Raw genomic sequence first — 22215 nt, forward strand, 5'->3', positions numbered from 1 at the left:
AACCAAAAATAAAACAAAGATGCTGCTAGAACTGTGGTCATCAATGTCCCATTCATCACTGCATTATTTATTGCATGGCTCTAAGTTGTACCATGGAATGGTTTACTTAGTATTATCTTTATCTTCTCTTTTATCCTGGAAATAGGAAAACACATGGAATACACCTTGGAAAAGTCTGATGTGTTTTCAGTCTAAATGTGAAGTAATTAAATGCTGCCATTTAAAATTGGCAGGAAATATTTTCCAGGCACTCTGCTTTGAATAAATAACATAGACTTTTTACAAGCTTGATTACATACACACACACACAAATTAAGCTGTTTTTACTATTTCAAGAACATTTAAAAGTAGGGTTTCCTAGGATATCTAAACAATAGGAATTAAATTCTTAATGACAAGGACACCTAGTAAACAAAGGAGATGTACAGAGAAGGGTACACAAACATTTAATATGTATCTATTTGAAAGAATATTGCTACCAGAGACAAATAAAGCAGAATCAATTAGTAACAGCAAACATTTGGCCCAATATTTCATTTTAAAAGAAAACCGAAATGTGTTACCTTAAATCTGTTAGTGATTAGATTTCAGTGTAGAAATTAGGGTCTATAACTGCATTGTCTAATAGTAGCTACCAGCCAAATCTGGCTATTGGGCACTTGAAATACAGCTAGTTCAGACTGAGATGTGCTGTCAGTGCAAAATACACACTGCATTTCAAAGACTGAGTAAGAAGAACAGATGCAAAATCTCATTAATAATTGCTTCTACTTAGTCCATGTTACAATCATAGTATGATGGACATATTGTGTTAAATAAAATATATTATTAAGTTTATCTGTTTCTTTTTACTTTTTCTCACATGGCTACCACATTATTAAAACTGAACAGCTTTGGTCTAGAAGGTGAAACATTCTTGTTGCTGTAATTTTATTGTTTGGCAAGATATATTTCAATTCTACACGTAAAGACATTTCAAACTTTCTTAAAGGGTTCAAGTATATCTTCCTTCTCCTCCAGACATCTAGTTAAAAATAAAAAAAGATGAATAGTAATATGAAAGGAGAAAAAAGTCAAGATGGATTAAGTAGAAAACAATAGCATGCATAATGATGTTTGTGGTTGTGCCAATGTTATTGTAATGCATATATAAAACACATATATGTGATTATATATGCATATATTTACATATATTTGCTTGTATATGTACAGAATGTTTCTGAAAGGATACCCAAGTTTGGATGGGCACAGTTGTGGCAGAGAGAACTACTTTCTATTTGTATACCCTTTTGTAATTATACCTTTTCAATTTTGAATAACTATTATCTATTGAAAAATATACTTGAAAAATATAAAACACATAAAATGGAATAAGAGAAAGTAATAAGTAAGGAAAGCCTATATATTTATATACAGCCTTTTGGTGTGTATTACATGGGTCATACATTTTTGCTCTGTAAAATGAATATTTTCAGGGGAATTCCTTGACAGTCCAGTGGTTAGGACACTGTGCTTCCACTGCAGGGGGCATGGGTTCAATCCTTGGTCAGGGAACTAAGATCCCACATGCTGTGGGGCCTGGTCAAAAAAAGTGAGTATTTTCTTATAACTGCCTTGATTTTTAGGCATAATATATTAAAACAACCAAATCAAGAACCTTTAAATGATACATATGCTGCCTAAATTAAACGGTAAGAGAAATGAATAACTAATTTGAAAATTTTCCTAATGCAACTGTTATATAGATCTTTATTACATCACCTACTTTAAACCACATCTGAAATGTACTATATTTCTGTACATGAAGAATTACATATAGAGATGATAAACCACAATAAAGCCATATATTTTGAGATACTGTAGAAAATTTGGATTAATTACCAATTATCCAACAAATTGAGGGCCTACTATGTGCCAGGTACAGTGGAAGATTCTGGGGATTAAAAGAGACAAGGTTTCTGCCCAAAAGCTTACAGACTTATAGAGGAATTCATTTTTAACACAAACTTTGTGTTATCTGTAGTGAGGAATAGAGGGCTAAGCGTGGAGGCAAGGGATCAGAAAACTTAAAAATTTTGTGCATTTTTGCACACAATTTCAAAACTGGTATAAAAGATACATCTAGCTTAAACTATTTGCAAGAAAAAGTAAAGAAGGGAAAAATAAATCCTAAAATTCCAAAATATTTTTATATGAAACTAGTTATCTGGATGAAAATCAAAATATTCAGCTAAACTGGAGGATATTTGAGATTTACTTAAACAAAGCAAATACAGAGCTATTTGAGAAAGATGAAATAATTTCTTATATTTTTCCATTTTCCATTAGGTATCTGTCATTATGGGCTTCCCTAGTGGCTCAGTAGTAAAGAATCTGCCTGCCAATGCAGCAGACATGGGTTTAATCACTGGGTCGGGAAAATTCCCTGGAGAAGGAAATGGGAACCCACTCCAGTATTCTTGCTTGATAGAGTCCCATGGACAGAGGAGTCTGGCAGGCTACAGTCCATCGGGCTGCAAAAGAGTTGAACACAATTTAGCAACTAAACAACATCTGTCATCACATAGATGGACAGAATCTAAAGAAGAGATATATTTCTCCAATGACATTCTTTGCACATTCCAACCCAAGATCATTCTATACTGAAAGATTTCTTGCAAAAATGGAATTGCTACTTGAAGAAATACTAAAGAATTGAAATTTGATGATATGCACATTTCCACTGTGCAATGAATCAGAGCTAACCCAGAAGAAGAGAGAAAATACTCTTGTAGCATACATGATTCCTTGGTGAAGGAGGCAAGTGAAAAAGCTGGCTTAAAACTCAACATTAAAAAACAATGATCATGGCATCTGGTCCCATCACTTCATGGCAAACAGAAGGAGGAAAAGTGAGAGCAGTGACAGATTTTCTCTTCTTGGGCTCCAAAACCACTGCGGGTAGTGACTGCAGCCATGAAATTAGCAGATGCTTGCTTCTTAGAAGGAAGGCTGTGAAAAACCTAGACAGTGTATTAAAAAGCAAAGACATCACTTCGCTGACAAATGTCCATATAGTCAAAGCTATGGTCTTTTCATTAGTCAAGTACGGATGTGACAGTTGGACCATAAAGAAGGCTAAGCACCAAAGAATCGATGCTTTTGAATTGTGGTTCTGGAGAAGACTCTTGAGAGTCCCCTGGACAGCGAGGAGATCAAACTAGTCAACTGTAAGGGAAATCAATCCTGAATACTCACTGGAAGGAGTAATGCTGAAGCGCCACTACTTTGGCCACCTGATGCAAACAGCTGACTGTTTGGAAAAGACACTAAAGCTGGGAAAGTTTGAAGGCAAAAGGAGAAGGAGGCAGAGGATGAGACGGTTGGATAGCATCACCAATTCAACGGACACGAACTTGGGCGAATTCTGGGAGATGGTGAGGGACAGGGAGCCCTGGCATGCTGCAGTCCATGGGGCGGTCCATGGGGTCGCAAAGAGTTGGACACGACTTAGGGACTGAACAACAACAACAAGCATACAAGATTCAGTAAAATTTAGAAATCTGAACAAATTTTTGATTGCATATTACATTGGAGCAAGATACAAAAATGTATTTTTAAACATATGGTTGATAATTTTGTGAAGTAGCATTTTAAAATTAATTTTTGTTTCAGCAGATTCCAAACTAAGGGCAACACGCTCTAGCATGAGAAAATGCCCAAGCTTTCCTCTGGAGGGAAAACTGCAGAAGCTGTGTCAAAAGCAAATACAACCCTAAAAGATTACATGTTCAACAGAATGCTGTTCACTCCTGCTATTTCAAGAAATGAATCCTGTGAACAAAGAAAGCATATGCGGAAGGAGAACACACAGAAATGAAGAAGCCTCTATAGGGAATAAAGACACTTTAGGCAAAAAACCAGTGAGGCTGTTAGTTCAGAAAGTCAGTTCAATTAGCATTAGCCAAGCTCCTTCCATACATGACCACTGGAAAAATCATAGCCTTGACTAGACAGACCTTTGTGAAAGTGAAGTCACTCAGTCGTGTCCGACTCTTTGCGAACCCGTGGACTATAGCCTACCAGGCTCCTCTGTCCATGAGATTCTCCAGGCAAGAATACTGGAGTGGGTTGCCATTTTCTTCTCCAGGGGATCTTCCCAACCCAGGGATCGAACCCAGGTCTCCTACATTGGAGTCAGACACTTTAACCTCTGAGCCAGCAGTTCCTCACTTCCTAGACAGACCTTTGTAGGCAATGTAATGTCTTTGCTTTTCAATATGCTATCTAGGTTGGTCAGAACTTTTCTTCCAAGGAGTAAGCGTCTTTTAATTTCATGGCTGCAGTCACCATCTGCAGTGATTTTGGAGCCCCCCAAAATAAAGTCTGACACTGTTTCCACTGTTTCCCCATCTATTTCCCATGAAGTGATAGGACCGGATGCCATGATCTTTGTTTAAGCCAACTTTTTCACTCTCCTCTTTCACTTTCATCAAGAGGCTTTTTAGTTCCTCTCCACTTTCTGCCATAAAGGTGGTATCATCTGCATATCTGAGGTAAGTGATATTTCTCCCGGCAATCTTGTTTCCAGCTTGCGCTTCTTCCAGCCCAGCCTTTCTCATGATGTACTCTGCATATAAGTTAAATAAGCAAGGTGACAATATACAGCCTTGACGTACTCCTTTCCACAGACAAATCATGACAGGATGAAGGAGCAGTTAGAGTAGGTTGCATGCACACAGGGCACTCTGGCTCAAGCACAGAGTTGAACCTCTCTGATTTCAGACACTTACAAACATTCATATTCTTCACAGTTTCCTTTCTGAGTCTCTGCCACCTCTCATCTCACATTTCATTAGACTCTGTAGTTGCTTCTTTATCTCAGGTATTGCTGTAAGCAGTTAGGGCAGTAGGGTTGAAGAGAAAGAGAACCAAGACAGCTTTCTTGACAGAAGAGAAACCATTTTTGCCCTAAGCCATTTTGTGATCTAAGCCAGGGCTTAAACAAGTCTCAGTAATTAACATCTTAAGGGAACTAAAGAATGCAGAAACATTGCCTGTTATCAAGCAAGAGAAGTAAGGACACTCCCAGTTCTGTGTCAGTGGTAAAGACTGGCCTGGGGCACTCAACTACCAGATCAACTGGAACCTAAGGAATGATGATGTTGACCTTTTTCTGACCCTCCTGACTTCAACCAGCTATAGTTTGGACTCAATCAAACCCCTTCATGAATACACTTATACTTAAAACTTTCTCAATTTTACTGCTGGGGAGACACTGCTTTGGGCAAGATCCCTAGTATTCTTACTTGCTGCAAGTAATAAATCTTTCTTTCCCAAATCTTTGATTTGGTTGTAAAACAGGAGGGAAGGGGGCAGGGTACAACCTTTAAAAGAAACATAGCCATAGGACATGACAAAAACTGGTTAGAACTAACAAGGTCCAAGGTGGCAAAAGATTCAACTTCCAGTGGACCTTGAGCCACATTTTATGCTCATTGTAACATATTAGCCCTCTGATGGATACGGATAAGAGACTTATAGAAATTCCTGATGGGAGAGACTGACTGTGGGAGAAACTGGGTCTTGTTCTGATGGGCGGGGTCATGCTCAGTAAATCTTTAATTCAATTTTCTGAAGATGGGCAGGGCTGTGTTCCCTCTGTTGGTTGGCCTCGGGCCAAACTATGGAAGGGATAATGAAGGTAATGGCAAACTCCTTCCAAAGGATTTGTACATGCACTGTTGTAGTCAGTGCCCCTGACCCTACAGCAGGCCATTATTGACCTACGCCTCTGCTGGAGACTCCTGGACATTCACAGCCTTGTCTAAATCAATGAAACTATGAGCCACGCCATGGAGGGCCACCCAAAATGGACGGGTCATGGTGGGGAATTACGACAAAACGTGGTCCACTGGAGAAGGAAACGGCAAACCACTTCAGTATTTCTGCCGCGAGAATCCCATGAACAGTATGAAAAGGCAGAAAGATATGACACTGAAAGATGAGCTCCCCAAGTCAGGAGGTGCCCAATATGCTACTGGAAAAGAGTGGAGAAATAACTCCAGAAAGAATGAAAGTACAGAGCCAAAGCAAAAACAACACCCAGGTGTGGATGTCACTGGTGATGGAAGTAAAGTCCGATGCTGTAAAGAACAATATTGTATAAAAACCTGGAATATTAGGGCTATGAATCAAGGTAAGTTGGAAGTGGTCAAACAGGAGATGGCAAGAGTGAACATTGACATGTTAGGAATCAGTGAACTAAAATGGACTGGAATGGGCGAATTTAATTCAGATTACCATTGTATCTACTATCATGGGCAAGAATCCCTTAGAAGAAATGGAATAGCCTTCATAGTCAACAAACGAGTCTGAAATGCAGTACTTGAGTGCAAGCTCAAAAACGACAGAATGATCTCTGTTTGTTTACAAGGCAAACCATTCAATAACACAGTAATCCATGTCTATGTCTTAACCACTAATGCTGAAGAAGCTGAAGTTGAACAGTTCTATGAAGACCTACAAGACCTTCTAGAACTAACACCCAAAAAAGATGTCCTTTTCATCAGAGGCGACTGGAATGCAAAAGTAGGAAGTAAAGAGATAACCTGGAGTAACAGGTAAGTTTGACCTTGGAGTACAAAATGAAGTAAGGGCAAAGGCTAATAGAGTTTTGCCAAGCGACCACACTGGTCATAGCAAACACCCTCTTCCAACAGCACAAGAGAAGGCTCTACAACATGGATATCACAGATGGTCAATACTGAAAAAGATTGATTATATTCTTTGCAGCCAAAGATGGAGAAGCTCTATACAGTCAGCAAAAACAAGACTGGGAGTTGACTGTGGCTCAGATCATGAACTCCTTACTGCAAAATTCAGACTTAAATTGAAGAAAGTAGGGAAAACCACTAGACCATTCAGTTCAGTTCAGTTCAGTCGCTCTGTGACCTAAATCAAATCCCTTATGATTAATACAGTGGAAGTGACAAATAGATTCAAGGGATTAGATCTGATAGAGTGCCTGAAGAACTATGGATGGAGGTTTGTGACACTGTACAGGAGGCAGTGATCAAGATCATTCCCAAGAAAAAGAAATGCAAAAAGGCAAAATAGTTGTCCAAGGAGGCCTTACAAATAGCTGAGAAAAGAAAAGACGTGAAAGGCAAAGGAGAAAAGGAAAGATATACCCATTTGAATGCAGAGTTCCAAAGAATAGCAAGGAGAGATAAGAAAGCCTTCCTCAGTGATCAATGTAATGAAATAGAGGAAAACATTAGAATGGGAAAGACTAGAGATCTCTTCAAGAAAATTGGAGACCCCAAGATAACATTTCATGCAAAGAATGGTACAATAAAGGACAGAAATCATATGGACCTAACAGATGCAGAAAATATTAAGAAGAGGTGGCAAGAATACACAGAACAACTATACAAAACGATCATTATGACCCAGATAACCATGATGGTGTGATCACTCACCTAGAACCAGACATCCTGGAAGGTGAAGTCAAGGGGGCCTTAGGAAGCATCACTATGAACAAAGCTAGTGGAGATGATGGAATTCCAGCTGAGCTATTTCAGCCTAAAAGATGATGCTGTGAAAGTGCTGCACTCAATATGCCAACAAATTTGGAAAACCCAGCCGTGGCCATAGGACTCCAAAAGGTCCGTTTTCATTCCAATTCCAAAGAAAGGCAATGCCAAAGAATGCTCAAACTACTGCACAATTGCACTCATTTCACATGTTAACAAAGTAATGCTCAAAATTCTACAAGCCAGGCTTCAACAGTACGTGAACTGAGAACTTCAAGATGTACAAGCTGGACTTAGAAAAGGCAGAGGAACCATAGATCAAATTGCCAACATCTGCTGGATCATTGAAAAAGCAAGAGAGTTCCAAAAAAACCATCTACTTCTGCTTTATTGACTATGCCAAAGCTTTTGACTGTGTGGATCACTACAAACTGTGGAAAATTCTTCGAGGGTAGGAAATATCAGACCACCTTACCTGCCTCCTGAGAAATCTGTATGCAGGTCAAGAGGCAACAGTTAGAACGGACATGGAACAATGGACTGGTTCCAATTTGGGAGAAGAGTACATCAAAACTGCATTTTGTCACGCTGCTTATTTAACATATGCAGAGTACATGATGTGAAATGCTGGGCTGGATGAAGCACAAGCTAGAATCAAGATTACAGGGAGGAATATCAATCGCCTCAGATATGTAGATGACACCACCTTTAAGGCAGAAAGCAAAGAGGAACTAAAAACTTCTTGATGAAAGTGAAAGTAGAGAGTGAAAAAGCTGGCTTAAATCTCAACATTCAAAAAATGAAGATAATTTCATCTGGTCCCATCACTTCACGGCAAATAGATGGGAAAAATTGGAAAGAGTGACAGACTTCATTTTGTTGGGCTCCAGAATCACTGCTGTGGTGATTGCAGCCATGAAATTAAAAGTCGCTTGCTCCTTGGAAGTAAAGCTATGACCAACCTAGACAGCATACTGAAAAGCAGCGACATTACTTTGCTGACAAAGTTCCATCTAGTCAAGGCTATGGTTTTTCCAGTAGTCATGTATGGATGTGAGAGTTGGATCACAAAGAAAGCTGAGTGTAGAAGAATTGATGCTTTTGAACTGTGTTGTTGGAGAAGACTCTTGAGAGTCCCTTGGATTGCAAGGATATCAAACCAGGCAATCGTAAAGGAAATCAGTCCTGAATATTCATTGGAAGGACTGATGCTAAAGCTGAAGCTCCAATACTTTGGCTACCTGATGTGAAGAACTAACTCACTGGAAAAGACCCTGATGCTGGTAAAGACTGAAAGCATTAGGGGACAACAGAGGGATTAGATGGTTGGATGACATCACAGACTCAGTGGGCATGACTCTGAGCAAGCTCCAGGTGATGGTGATGGACAGGGAAGCCTAGAGTCCTGCAGTCCATGGGGTTACAAAGAGTCAGACAGGACTGAGCAACTGAACTGAACTGAGTACACTAGCATATGCTAAATAACACACCCACCAGCACCATCACAGTTCTGAGGCTGATCATCAAAGGCAAAACAGAGGACAGTGACCCAACTCCTGGAAAAACCTGCCCCTTCCCCAAAATAGTTGGAATAATCCTTCCAGTCATTAGCCTATGAAATTACCCAGCCCATAAAAACACTAACCACGCCATACTCAGGGGCTGCTCTTGCCTTCTGAGATGGCCCACACTCTGTGGAGTGTATTTCTCGCGAAATCCATTTCTTACCTATCTCTCTGTCTCTCACTGAATTATTTCTGTGATGGGACTTCAAGAAACTGAGTTTCATTAAGTCCTGAAATTAAGTGTGATATCAGTTAAAAGACCATGGGTTCAAGTCCCAATCTGAGTTATATGGTTTCAGTTGTGTTTTGGCTTGACACCCATCAAGAGGAGAACCCAGTTTTTTGGGTAACATTCAGTCAGTCAATCAGTCAGTTTAGTCACTTAGTCATGTCCAACTCTTTGCAACTCCATGGACTTCAGCATGCCAGGTTTCCCTGTCCATCACCAGCTCCTGGAGCCTACTCAAACTCATGCCGATCACATCAGTGATGCCATCTAACCATTTCATCCTCTGTTGTCCCCTTCTCCTCCTGCCTTCAATCTTTCCTAGCTTCGGTTAACATTACCCACATCTAATCCACTCTCCACCTCGTTGTCAGGTGGAGACTAAATACAATATGTAGACTTATAAACTAAAAATCTTCTCCTCTTCTGAAACTTATCTGTGCCCTTGGAATAAAGTCTACCCTCACTAACCTGGCCCTCTACCTTCAAGTCCCTGTCTGCCTTCCTAGAGTCATTCCCATCACTCCCAAGTCCTGATCCAGTTTCTAGCCCCTAATTCATCAGCCTTTGTGCAAGCTGATCTCCTATAAGGCTTTTCTCTTTATCCACACCTGCGCCTCTGCCTTCTGCCTATTAAGGTCTACAGTTACCTCTCATGATCAGTACTTGCATTTCTTTGGGCAGGATTTCCTCATCACCCCAATCCTTCTATTTACCAGGACTATTTACTAATATCATTAGTTATTTGCCTATCTACCTCCCCTTAAAGTGGATAACAGAGGTGATGTTTTATTTGAATATCACTGGGTTGGGAAGATCCCCTGGAGAAGGAAATAGCAACCCAGTATTCTTGCCTGGAGAATCCCATGGAGTGAGAAGCCCAACAGGATACCGTCCATGGCGTTGCAAAGAGTCAGACATGACTGAGCAACTAACACTTTCACATTATACATAAGTAAGTAAATGAAAATCGCTCAGTCATGTCCAACTCTTTGCAATCCCATGGATTACACCAAAAGCAAAAAAAAGTGCCTGACACATAGTAGGTGCCCAATATACTTTGCTAAATTTTGACAAACAAGTGAATGAGAAAATGAGTTAATGAAAGAAATGTGATTTGGGTACATATTTAAGAATATAGGCTTTGCAATACAACAAACACATAAACATATTTACTATTTGAATGTAGGGAAATGCAAAGGCAATTTTCACTAATGAACATGTTTAGTAACATGTTTGTTACTAAAGGAGTGAGTACATACTAAGGTTAATATATTTCTATGAGCTTCTTTAAAGATTGGTAAGATCTAAAATATCATAGAAAAATTTCAGATTTCAAAACCATTCTTTCACATTAGTTCAGTAATGGTTTCAGAGAGAGAGGAGGAAGCAAAAGAGTGAAGTAGGGAGGAACAGAGGAACTGAAATGACACCGGGAAGCAGAACATTCAAAAGAAAAAGCTTCTACAGGGAAAACACAAGTTCATGAAGAGCAAACTGCTCAGGCTATTACTTCAAGAAGAAAGTTCAAGCTTGCTTTTTGAAGTTTCAGATTTCTTATTTATCCTGTTGTGATACTATGATTTATAAGAAATGTATATTTGGTCTTTGTCCAGGATTCCTGGCTCTTAGCTCCCCAAATGTTGGAATTTCTTAAGTCCTAAGAATGACAAAAGTGTCTCCTGTGTTAATGAGATGACTTTAGGACCCCACCTAAGGGTGGAGGCTGGTTGCCAGGGGTACCAACCACAGAATTAGAGAGTTGGAACTTTCTGTTTCAACCCCTGAAGTTGAATCAATCATCAAACGGCCAATGATTTAATCAAACTCATGCTTCTGTAATGAAGCCGCCATAGAAATCTTAAAGGACAGGGTTCACAGAACTTCTGGGTTGGTGAACACGTGGAGATTACAGGAGTGTCACACTGGAAGAGGAGGCAAACTGTGGCACATTTCCCTGTTTCTTGCCCTACAAATCTCTTCTGTCTGGCTGTTTCTGAGTTACTTTAAAAAAAAAAAAAAAAACCCAGTGATTGAGGAAGTAGCAAATTAACTGAACCTGAAGAGGGGTCGTGGGAACTCCAATCTATAGTGGTGGGTCAGAGACACAGGTAATATAGCCCAGGCTTTTGACTGGCTTAAGAAGTGGGGATGAGGGTGTGGGGCAGTCTTGTCAGACTGAGTCCTCAGTGTGTGGAATTGGATGCCATCTCCAGGTAGCTAGTGTCAGAATTGAGTTGAATCCTATGGCAACCAGCTGATATCAAAGAACTGCTTGGTGTGCTGAAGCATTCCCTTCTCCCCCTCCTCACGCTGCAATCGGGTCCAGGAACCTAATAAACTTGTACAAATGGTGCAGTTAGGTCTTTACCACAGAAGTAACATCTCTGGCCTATGATCTGAATAGATTCCTTTCATATACTCTGGTAGATTGATTTTAATTATTGATTAAATTGTAAGTTTCTGTTAATTACATAGACCTAGGTAGTTAAGGCATTGAGATGAAATGTTGGCTACAAAATAACCACTAATATTATGCAGATATACTATCTGCTGTCTGATTGTAAACTTGATATCAGAAGGGAACCCTTTGATTCAAGTTCTGCAAAGCTACATGAGGGGAGGATGTTGAAGTTTGTATGCTGGATAAGGATAAGTCAGGAGAAAGAAAGTCAGTAAGTCACGGCCAGAAACTCTGGAATTTCTAGAGCTGAGGTAGCAGAGGCTGAGCCATAGCCAGAATTTTCCTCCACAAAGTTTTACTAATATTAGAAATCAATCAGAACAATGTACTAATAAATTAGCACAAAACAGTCTACTAATTTTGAAAATTAATGCCCTATTCTAGAACTGATTTTCCAGAAATTGAGAAATTGTGCCTTGAAGATGATGGGGTTTTCTGCTAAGCATCTCACAGAAGTGAAATCTATTTGTAAATATTCTATATATGGTAAATAATATTCTATGTTTTATTTTAAAATTTATATTAGATTTATATCTCTTGGAATTTCTCAACCAAAGAATCTAAAACAAATTAGACTAATATAATTTACATTGATTTAGTTTCTTCAATGATCCTCAATAGAAACAATCTGTATATAGACTTACTAGAATAATTAAAATCACCTAAAAAATAAACTAAAAAATATATTATAGAAAACATTAAAAATACATTTTAGAAAACAATGCCTATCAAAAAATTCTGATAAATTAACAGGAAATCATCCTTTTAAAATGATGAATATAGATTGTTACCAGCAAGTAAATCTATAATAATAAATAACTTATATTAAACTCAAGAATAATAAATACTTATAAAACCTATTACTTGCCATGGGTTTAAGATATTCTTGCATAGAACATAGGATTGGATATAAATGGCACACTTTCCCTCTCTTAGCTTAATGAAACATTTTATATAGTGAAAGCATTGTAAATAATGTTTAATATGCCTTATCCAATATAATTTAGTCTAGGAAAAATATATACTGTCAATAATGCAAATATTTGTAGAAGGTACAGTTTGATGTAGACGGCTAATCAGTTTCTATTTATTTAAACAGAACCTTTCAGAAAATGTTGCTGGGTTGATCTAAGAATTTATTAAGGACTAATCTGGTTGGTTCCATGACATAAGATTGAAAAATCTTTAGGCTATAATAACAGATATACTTCCTTCATACTTTTATTATTTTAACTTCAAATAAATGGTTAAAATATAAGTTTCATCAATATGCTAAGTTGTAATTAAAATGCTTTTCTGGCCTAATGATGATTCTGAATTCCACATTACTTATATTTCATCTTATATATAGCAATCATTTCTAAGGTCTATGGCAGTTTCTCATTATTCAAAACTAAAGAATTTCAGGCCACATAATAGTATTCTTATTCACGTATTCTGACTAGCAGTAGCAGAAAGATTCGGAATGTGTGAAAATGGGGAAAATGTAAGACTTTCAGCACATTGATATGCCCTTTTGGACATCACATCAGAACATCAAAATAGACCAAAAAACATAAAGATGTTCATACTTTAACCCAGTGATCTCACTCTTGAAAAAAGAATGGAATAGATGAGAAGTTGAATGCATGATATTTCTAACAGCATCTTATAACAAATAATGGAAAACCATCTAGTGGTTAACAAGAGAGGAAGTGGTGATTAATGCAATGATAATATCTGAAGTAAAATTTATGATACAACCTTTAAAAATAAAAATAAGACTAGATAGTAACAGAAAAATTTATGATATCTGTTAGTGGTTTCTGCAATGTAATGACTATGATGTAAAATAGATGTTAACATAAGCAAGGATCAAATAGTCATATACAAAATGAAAATAGCTGTTATTAACATTTATTATTAATTTTAGTATTATTGATATGTCACTTTAAAAATTAAAAATACAATAGGTTTACTTATTAATCACAGAATTTCTTTTCTAAGTTCTAGGAGATAATGCTACTAAGTCCAGTTGGAACACAATAAGATCTTTGGATTTTATTTAACTTAGGTGTTCTGATGAATCAGGACCACTATGTGACTCACAGATACTTCAAGGTAGCTTCCAAAGGGGTCTAAAACAACAGCAAAAGGGTCACGAAAGGAGGAACCTCCAGGAAAGTCTGGCTTTTTATTTTAGGTGAACATTTTGGCTGTTAGTCTCCTCCAACTCCTTATCACACTACTTATGTCCTCAAAGATTCTTAGAATGTTTAACTTGTTCTATAAATTTTCACACCATGTCTTTTAATCCCAATCAGTAGGCTGATTCATGAATGAGATAAGGGAAGCACAGTATTAGAGATCCAAAGTCTGAGGTTTCCAAAAAGGAATTAAGGTAAAATTGAAGTAATTAAAAAAAAATTTTTTTTTTGTGGCAAAGGTAACAAACTCAAAGGTTACACTAGGGGCCAGATGACAACAGAAACAAGTGCAGCAGGCTGGGTAAATGTAATTGGCAGTGAGAGGACCTGTGGTAAACTGCAGTTTGCCCTGTGTAAAAGCAGCAGCCACTACAGAGCTCCAGCAAGTTGCTGAAACGCATGAATGCAGACTTAAGCCTGCCAGGATCATTCAAGGGAGGCCAGAAATACAGCTGTCCCGGTGAAATCTCTTGAATTTCTAACTGTTGACAACTAACTAGAATTAGTTTTTAATTTTTCATTTCTTAGATAGGCTAATAACAGCTGCCTTTGGGCTTATTTTGTTTCACAGAATTAAAGTGCACCACCTCTTGACCTATAGTTAACATGCAGGGATTTCCCAAAAGAATGATGTTTATCTGCCAGAAGTCATATTTTCAAATGAGGCCCTTCAGAGAAAAAATAAAAAATATTAGAAAAATGCAAAACAGTGAAGCTAAAATAAGTTGTGAGCATGCTGATAAGCACAAATCAATAAGGGCTTACAAACTATAAGAATATTATATTAAGACCTAAATGTTCCTGAGGAGCAAAACCTCAGGATTTTACTTTTATATTTTCAATAATTGAGAAGACATTCTGAGTCACTGCAAAAGGAGATCAGCCCAAAGAGCTTTTTATAAAGATGGCTCCCTTGACTGAAATTATGTTAAAAATGATCAGAAGAAAATGTCAAAATTTGACCAAGACAGAATTGCTAGGAGCTACCAAACTGCAAATAGGACTGTGTGTCTTGCATTGTGCCTGTTGCTAGTTTCCCTTCATCTATCCCATTCCTTCCAACTCTCATTTTTCATCCTTGGCTGCTAAAAAGGGAAGTCCCTGGAGACACCTAAGAAATGACTGTCTGGCTGAGTAAAGAAGGAATCAGGAAGCAAAGTATAAAGATGTTTTTACTTTAACAGTAGGAATTTATCATCATGAAAGTTAGACTCTGTGGATGGGTGGGTGTGAGTAGCTGGAAGGAAGGGGAGAGTTGGTCTATTCAACTCATCATTTGCATCACATGCACCCAAGGAAAAAGTGTTTACCTGGTGGAGCCACGGTTAACCTTTTTTCCTTGCTGAGCCGGTGCCCTTGGATGAATTCACTCATGGAAGGGGGGCCCTTCAGAAGAAATGACTCTGTGGAGGTGGGATCAGGGGGAACTCTTAATAAATTCTGTAGGTAGGAAGCCCCTGAAGTCCTGGGACGGCTCTGATCACAAAGGGAAGGTGAAAATTGTCTTGCAGGAGATCCAAGAAAATACATATAGGAAACAAAAAAGTTTTACTTTAATTACCTTTCAAAGCCTCACCAGTGACAACATTATTTATACTGGCATTTAATTTTTTTAACAAGTAAATCAAGATTTTCACTAAATGTTTAGTTTCCATACCAGGATACAACCCTATTTGGAAATTGTACTGGATACTGGAAAAGAGATTTATTATAGTTAGTCAGTTTGAACCACAAACAGAAAATATTTATATTGTTTGATTCTTAACTGAAAGCTCATAAAATAAAATTTCACTCTTAACTGAAAAATACAGGGTAAGTAATTCAACATCCAGGACTCTAGAGAAAGGTCATAAAATCAAGCCATTAATAACCTTATGAGTGATTTTTTAAAACAATATTCATATACTAAAAGAAAAAGCACAAAAACCTGCTTTTAAGAAAAACGCTATACATATTCCATTCTATTTGACTGAAATAGAGACATCTCCTTTCAGTCAGTCATCAGTTTTCAGCATATGAACAAAAGTTCCCCTAAGAGAACACATTCATCTTCTTGCCTCATTAGAGAGAAGCTGGTAAATAGCACCATTACCATTCAAATTATCACCCATGTAAAACATAGCTTCATTCTTAATATTCACTTTTCATCTACCAATTTTTAGGTTGGAGGTAAGGGAGAGGCATATTTATGCATACAAGGAACAGCAAAAATGTTAACAGACACTTGAAAAGTATATTATGGTTAACCAAGAGATGGGGGTGTGGGGGACAGAAACAAATAAACACAATGATCAAAAGGTTTTAATTTGGAAAAACCAACATTGGCAAGGCCCATTTATACACCCACTCCCACTTTTTCTCTTCCTTCCCTTCCTCCATCCTCCACAATAACAGCACATTTTTTGCAGTTAACTAAAATCTGGCCACTGCACCATACTATGAAGATCGCTGCATGCATACCTTTTCCTCTGAGTGCCACTGCTGACCCGAATGTTGGGTGTCTGTGGGCCCTGACTATGCAGGAGGTAAGTGTCTATGGTGGGCACGGTGACTGATGCCTCCCCACTTACTTTAGGGCTGCCGATCTTGCTCTTCCCAAGTTTGCCTTTGCTGCGACGGGACTGCTCATGGTCAAACTCTAAGTCCTCCAGCCGCTGGGTCAGGGCGAGTTTTTGCTGGATAGCCATTCGTAACAAAGTGTTCAGAGTCTTCTTTTCATCCTCTGCAGCTGCTAACTGTCTCTGCATCTCATCCAACTGTGTGACATATTCATCACATCTAGAACCACCAACAGAAAAGTGGTCAGGAGAAAATCTTTGTGCAATTAAATCTGGAGCTTCAGTTGAAAGTAATGAATTTTGCTAGGATTTGGAAGTAATGGATGTAATTCCATAACAATGGAAGTAATGGAATAGAAGTAATCTATTACAGTAGAAAGTTGGAAACAGAGCAGGTTCAATAACTGATAGTTCATCTATACGATGAAGTACATATGGGGGCATTCTTTTTGTTTTGTTTTGGCCTTGCTGTGAAGCGTGCAGGATCTTAGGTCCCTGACCAGGGAACCAGGGATTGAACGTGCACCACCTGCAGTGGAAGCACAAAGTGTTAACCACTGGGCTGCCAGGGAAGTCCTAGGGACATTCTTAATAGGCAGTATCTTAAACTCCAGAGATAGAATTATTGTGAGGGCTGCTCCACGACGCAAAAAAACCAACAGTAAAGTCTCAGGTAATGTACACAGCATCATAGATGTGTTATAATAATTTTATAGTCTTGCCTGTAGCATAAAAATAATAACAATATTTATAAAGAAAACATGTAGTTTATTTATATTTTTGAGTTCAGATTATAGTTGCTACTGATTTCAACATGGCACATTTGCCTGAACTAGAAACCTGAGTATCTTCAATGATTTTCCAACCAAATGATAAAGCAATAGGTGTCAGAGAAGACCAAGATTTGCAGAGGGTTTGATACAAATATAGTTGGCTTTGTTCAGGTTTGATACTGCTGCACCAGGAGGATAAGCTCAGTGGTCTTTTTTCCACCAAAAGTGACACCTGAGCGAGCACATGTTCATTTGGAATGAAGAATTATTCACACAATTATTCAGAGCTTTTTCTGAGTTTATTTACCCACTAAGAACACTCTTCACAAATCAGAAGATAGTTAATGACTTTCCAGAGTTACCAAATGTATTGTATAAACTTTGAAATTAACACAAGACTTATGGCATTAAAAAAAAATAGACTTTGTAGTGAAAGAACTTGAGCTCCAGGTGGGTCTCAATATTTTTTAACACTTAATGTCAAGAAGCACAGTAGGAATATTATAAGAAAAATCAGGGCTTAGTAAAATAACATGTGGATTTCGGGACCCTGGATTTATTTTACTTGGTTAGATAACAATATTTTTAAAAATACAATGGGGTAGGCAGTTAATAACCTGAAAAAACAAATTTCTGTGAGAATACATTATTTTGGGGTAATAATTCTTATATAAGCCAGATCGAGACATTAAGTCAAGTCAAGTCAAGTCACTCAGTTGTGTCCAACTCTTTGCGACCCCATGGACTGTAGCCCACTAAGTTCCTCCTTCCATGGGATTCTCCAGGAAAGAATACTGGAGTGGGTTGCCATTTCCTTCTCCAGGGGATCTTCCCGACCCAGGGATCGAACCCTGGTCTTCCGCATTGCAGGCAGACGCTTTAACCTCTGAGCCACCAGAAAAGCTGAAGATCGAGATATTAAATGTCCCTTTAAAATTTTTTTGATTTCCTTTTCAAAGAGGGAGGCGTTATGCATGAAACCCATTCTCCTGTCCCTACCTCCCCATAGAGGCCAGAGGTATGCAAACTCTTCTGTGCTCAGACCAAGAAGTCAGTTCCCTTCAGTTCTCCCATACCCTTGTCGTCTCTTAGGCACTTAGCCTCCTCATTGCCACGTCCAAGAGTCGATCAAAAAGTATGAGCTTGAGCCTTTTCTCTCCTGACACAAAAAGGAAGCTGGACAGATTTCAGGGCCTAGGATTTATTTTTACATTTATATTAGCTATATGCAAGTAATTTATTGAATCTGCAAATAGAGCATAACCAAAGTTATGCTTTGTGAATTTTATACCATTTGTATCATATAAAATATAGAATTATTTTTATTTTGATACTGAACTGTGACAGCAAAAAGGAAATTGCATCACTATACTGAACATCTCAAGATTTTGAAACCACCGAATCAATACTTTTTTTTTTGAATCAATACTTTTTGAACAATCATTTCAAGTCTAAAAATAAAATACAGCGGTGCTTCATAACAAAACTGGTGGGGGGAGGTAGTAACTAACATTTGTCTAAATAATTTGTTGGGTAGTATGAAAAATTTGGTGATATATATTATAACATCTTAGAAATCATAATTTAATTCACAGTATATTAAATCTAGGCTTCCCTGGTGGCTCAGTGGTAAAGAATCTGCCTGCTAATGCAGAGACATGGATTCAGTCCCTCAGATGGGAAGATTCCCTGGAGAAGGAAATGGCAACCCACTCCAGTATTCTTGCCTGGGAAATCCCAGACAGAGGAGTCTGACAGGCTACAGTCCATGGGGTTGCAAAAGAGTTGGACACAACTTAGCAACTAAACAAGAACAACATATTAAGTCTAAGTAATTAGCTGATATGATGAATATTAATCTTCATTATGAAGATATCTTTTCATACAAATACTTGCTAATGATAAACACTTTTATGTACACAAAAATAAATGTCAATGGTGATAATGTAATATTTAGCTATTTCAGGAAGTGGGTTTTTCCCCCTTATTGGAGGTTTTGTTTTCCTTGGTCTAATTCTTTTGGGTACAGAAGGCTCTAGAAAAAATATCTATTATATTAACTTAAAAACATTTGTATAGGGAATTCCCTGGAGGGCCAGTGGTTAAGACTCTGTGTTTCCACTAATGGGGGCCCGGGTTCGACCCTGGGCTGGGGAACTAAGGTTTTGCAAGCCACGTGGCATGGCCAAAAAAAAAATTAAGTAAAAACATTTTCATGTAAAAGAATTGCTTGATCCAGGGTGTCCAGTAGAGGGCTTTGGAAAACAGCACAAAAGGTTTTATTTTAGATTTGTTAGAGTGGAATCTCATGTACTTACTCTACACTTTGCCTTTTTAGATGACACACTAAATAACACTCATTATGCAGGAAGATGAACAAATACATTTTAAAGTCTTATCCCCATAAAGGAAAGTGAAGTTGCTCAGTTGTGTCCGCCTCTTTATGACCCCACGGACTGCAGCATACAAGGCTCCTCCGTCCATGGGACTTTCCAGGCAAGGGTACTAGAGCGGGTTGCTGTTTCCTTCTCCAGAGGATCTTCCTGACCCAGGCATCGAACCCAGGTCTTCTACATCGCAGGCAGACACTTTACCATTTGAGCCACCAGGGAAGCCATGTACCACACCTTATCCCCATGTACCACACCTAAACTTGCAAGAGAAAACTGTTACCTTGTTGCAAACATTGCTCTCAGGGATGAGAAAGTTGCTGCATCTTCTTTCAAAGCCTTCAGTTCATTTCTAAGTTTTGTCATAGTTTCAGTCACCATTGCTTTTTCATTTTCATATTTGTTCTTGAGATTAGCTAATGCCACCTCAGCTGTCTAAAGCAGAAAAATGATAGGGCTTACAATTTTCATATCAGGAAAATCTATCATATACATTTCTTCATGCTGGGTCTATTTCTTTCATAAATAAAAAGTAAAACTGTCTAGGTTGAATTTAATATAAACATATGAATTTCATATAAACATACTTTGCACATAGGGCAATTTTTTATGTCAAAACATAAATATCAATCTATAATATGGATAAATTGCCCTAGAAGCCAGCTGTGAACCAGAGTCATTATCAGTGACTAAGGGAAAGATATATAATAGTTTAGTAAATATTTAATGCAGATTGTTGAGAATATGGGATTTTCAGATATGAATGAATCAAAATGAAACTTTATATAAGAAGGATTTTATCAAGAAGTTAGGGAAGAAGCACATCTTCCAAATGAAATACAATAGAACTCAAATATTCTTGTGTCATCCGTGCGCAGTGGATCTGAAACATAATAGAATAAAAGGCACAAGTCATTGCGATTTATAACATGAGTATGACAAACTATAAACCTGTATTATATATTTAAGGAAAAGAGTTAACAAAGAATCAATTCTTTCCTACGTCTTAGTATATAACTTCTTTACTAAATTACAGTCAAATTCTTTTTCACAATCTTCATAGAAGCAGATACATATATATACACATATATATGCATGCTCAGTTTCTCCGTCATGTCCAACTCTTTGTGATCTCATGGGCTGTAGCCCTCCAGGCTCCTCTGTCCATGGAATTCTCTAGGCAAGAGTGGGTTGCCATTTCCTACTCGAGCTATATATATATATATATACATATATATATATGTAAAATTGGATGTGCTACCCAAGCAAGCACCACAATATTGAATGAATTAAAATATTCGTTTGAATTTGGGCATGTTTAAAGTTATTGGAATTAAGAGGGTTTCTAAGTGAGAACTAGCCTGACACAGAGTATGAAATAAAAACAAACAAACAAAAAATGCTGGCTAAATCAATGTATGAAATCAATGTACTTTTAGGGATTGCCTGTTTGAAGCATAGCCTCCATGGTATTCATACTGAAGCCAAACTAGAAACACACCATTTTTACAAACTACTAACTACAGTTTTTCAGAGTATGTAAAATATTCAATGCTAATGAAAAAAGCCCATCACTAATGAAAAAACCCACTAGTAACAGGATTTCCCAGAAAGATTACCAAGGTTTCTTAGCATTTCTTTTCGTGCTTCAAGTTGATAGCTTCAACTTTCTTATACAAAGTGCCAATCCATCCATAGAGATAGATTCTTTTTTAAATTAAAACAATGTTGGGATAGCAATGTAGTTGGTTAATGTTTTTATTCTAAAGTCACAACTTAATAGCTTAAAAAATTTTTACTGTTAACGTAACAATAATTTTGATAGAATTTAACTTTAGAGTAAAAGAAGTTACTCATAAAATACTTCAGTATGTTCTGTAGTGCTGTAACTCAGTGGAATCTTTAGAAACATTATAGATTCAGAAAGTTATCCATAATGCAGAAATCAACCTGAGGAAAATGGGAGCTGTTTAAATTTTTTTAAAATTTACACACAAAATCATTAAGAACAGAGAGTGAAGTTGTGAAAATGTAGATGTAATGAGTTTGTAAGCATGTGGAAGCACATGGTCAGTTATCTAAGAAGAGAAGAGAAGAAAGTGACGGTAGAGCAAGATCTGAAATAGAAGTACAAAGTCATTTATTATTTGTGAAAAATGCCCCCAAAGGACTCCGGACCGTTTAGATTTTTGTTCACAAGACTGCACGAAGCCTTTTTGGAATTGAGGAAGTCTAAGACCCATTAGCAGACTTGCTGACATCTGCATTTACTACACTCTCCTGAAGTTTATTTTTTAAACAAAAAAATCTTGCTTCTAGCCACAGAGATCTAGATCGAGGATTCATTAGTTACTTTCTTTGCAATGTTCCCATAAATTGGATTATAGTATATCTAATATCAAACTGTAATTATCTGTTCAACTCTGACATCCCCATAAGTCTGTGAATCCTTTCCTGGAAGGCAGGGACCATGTACTGGCCTTCTTTGCATCTTTGGCATTCATCATAGCGTAGTAGTATACAGAGGGTCCTTTCT

The 22215-nt window shown here is 37.7% G+C and overlaps 1 protein-coding gene across 1 annotated transcript in view; it reads right to left on the reverse strand.

Moving 5' to 3' along the window:
- The window catches only part of BICD1 (BICD cargo adaptor 1), a 243646-nt gene that overhangs the window by 15627 nt on the left and 205804 nt on the right, over positions 1-22215 (reverse strand). The window contains exons 6-8 of the mRNA XM_052641392.1: positions 19963-20114; positions 16419-16736; positions 15269-15462 (exon numbers count right to left, since the gene is read on the reverse strand). Coding sequence (XP_052497352.1) covers positions 15269-15462; positions 16419-16736; positions 19963-20114 — 664 coding nt within the window. The remainder of the gene's footprint in view (positions 1-15268; positions 15463-16418; positions 16737-19962; positions 20115-22215) is intronic.

The sequence above is a fragment of the Budorcas taxicolor genome, chromosome 5 (assembly GCF_023091745.1).
Source record: "Budorcas taxicolor isolate Tak-1 chromosome 5, Takin1.1, whole genome shotgun sequence".
NCBI classification, from domain to species: Eukaryota; Metazoa; Chordata; class Mammalia; order Artiodactyla; family Bovidae; genus Budorcas; species Budorcas taxicolor.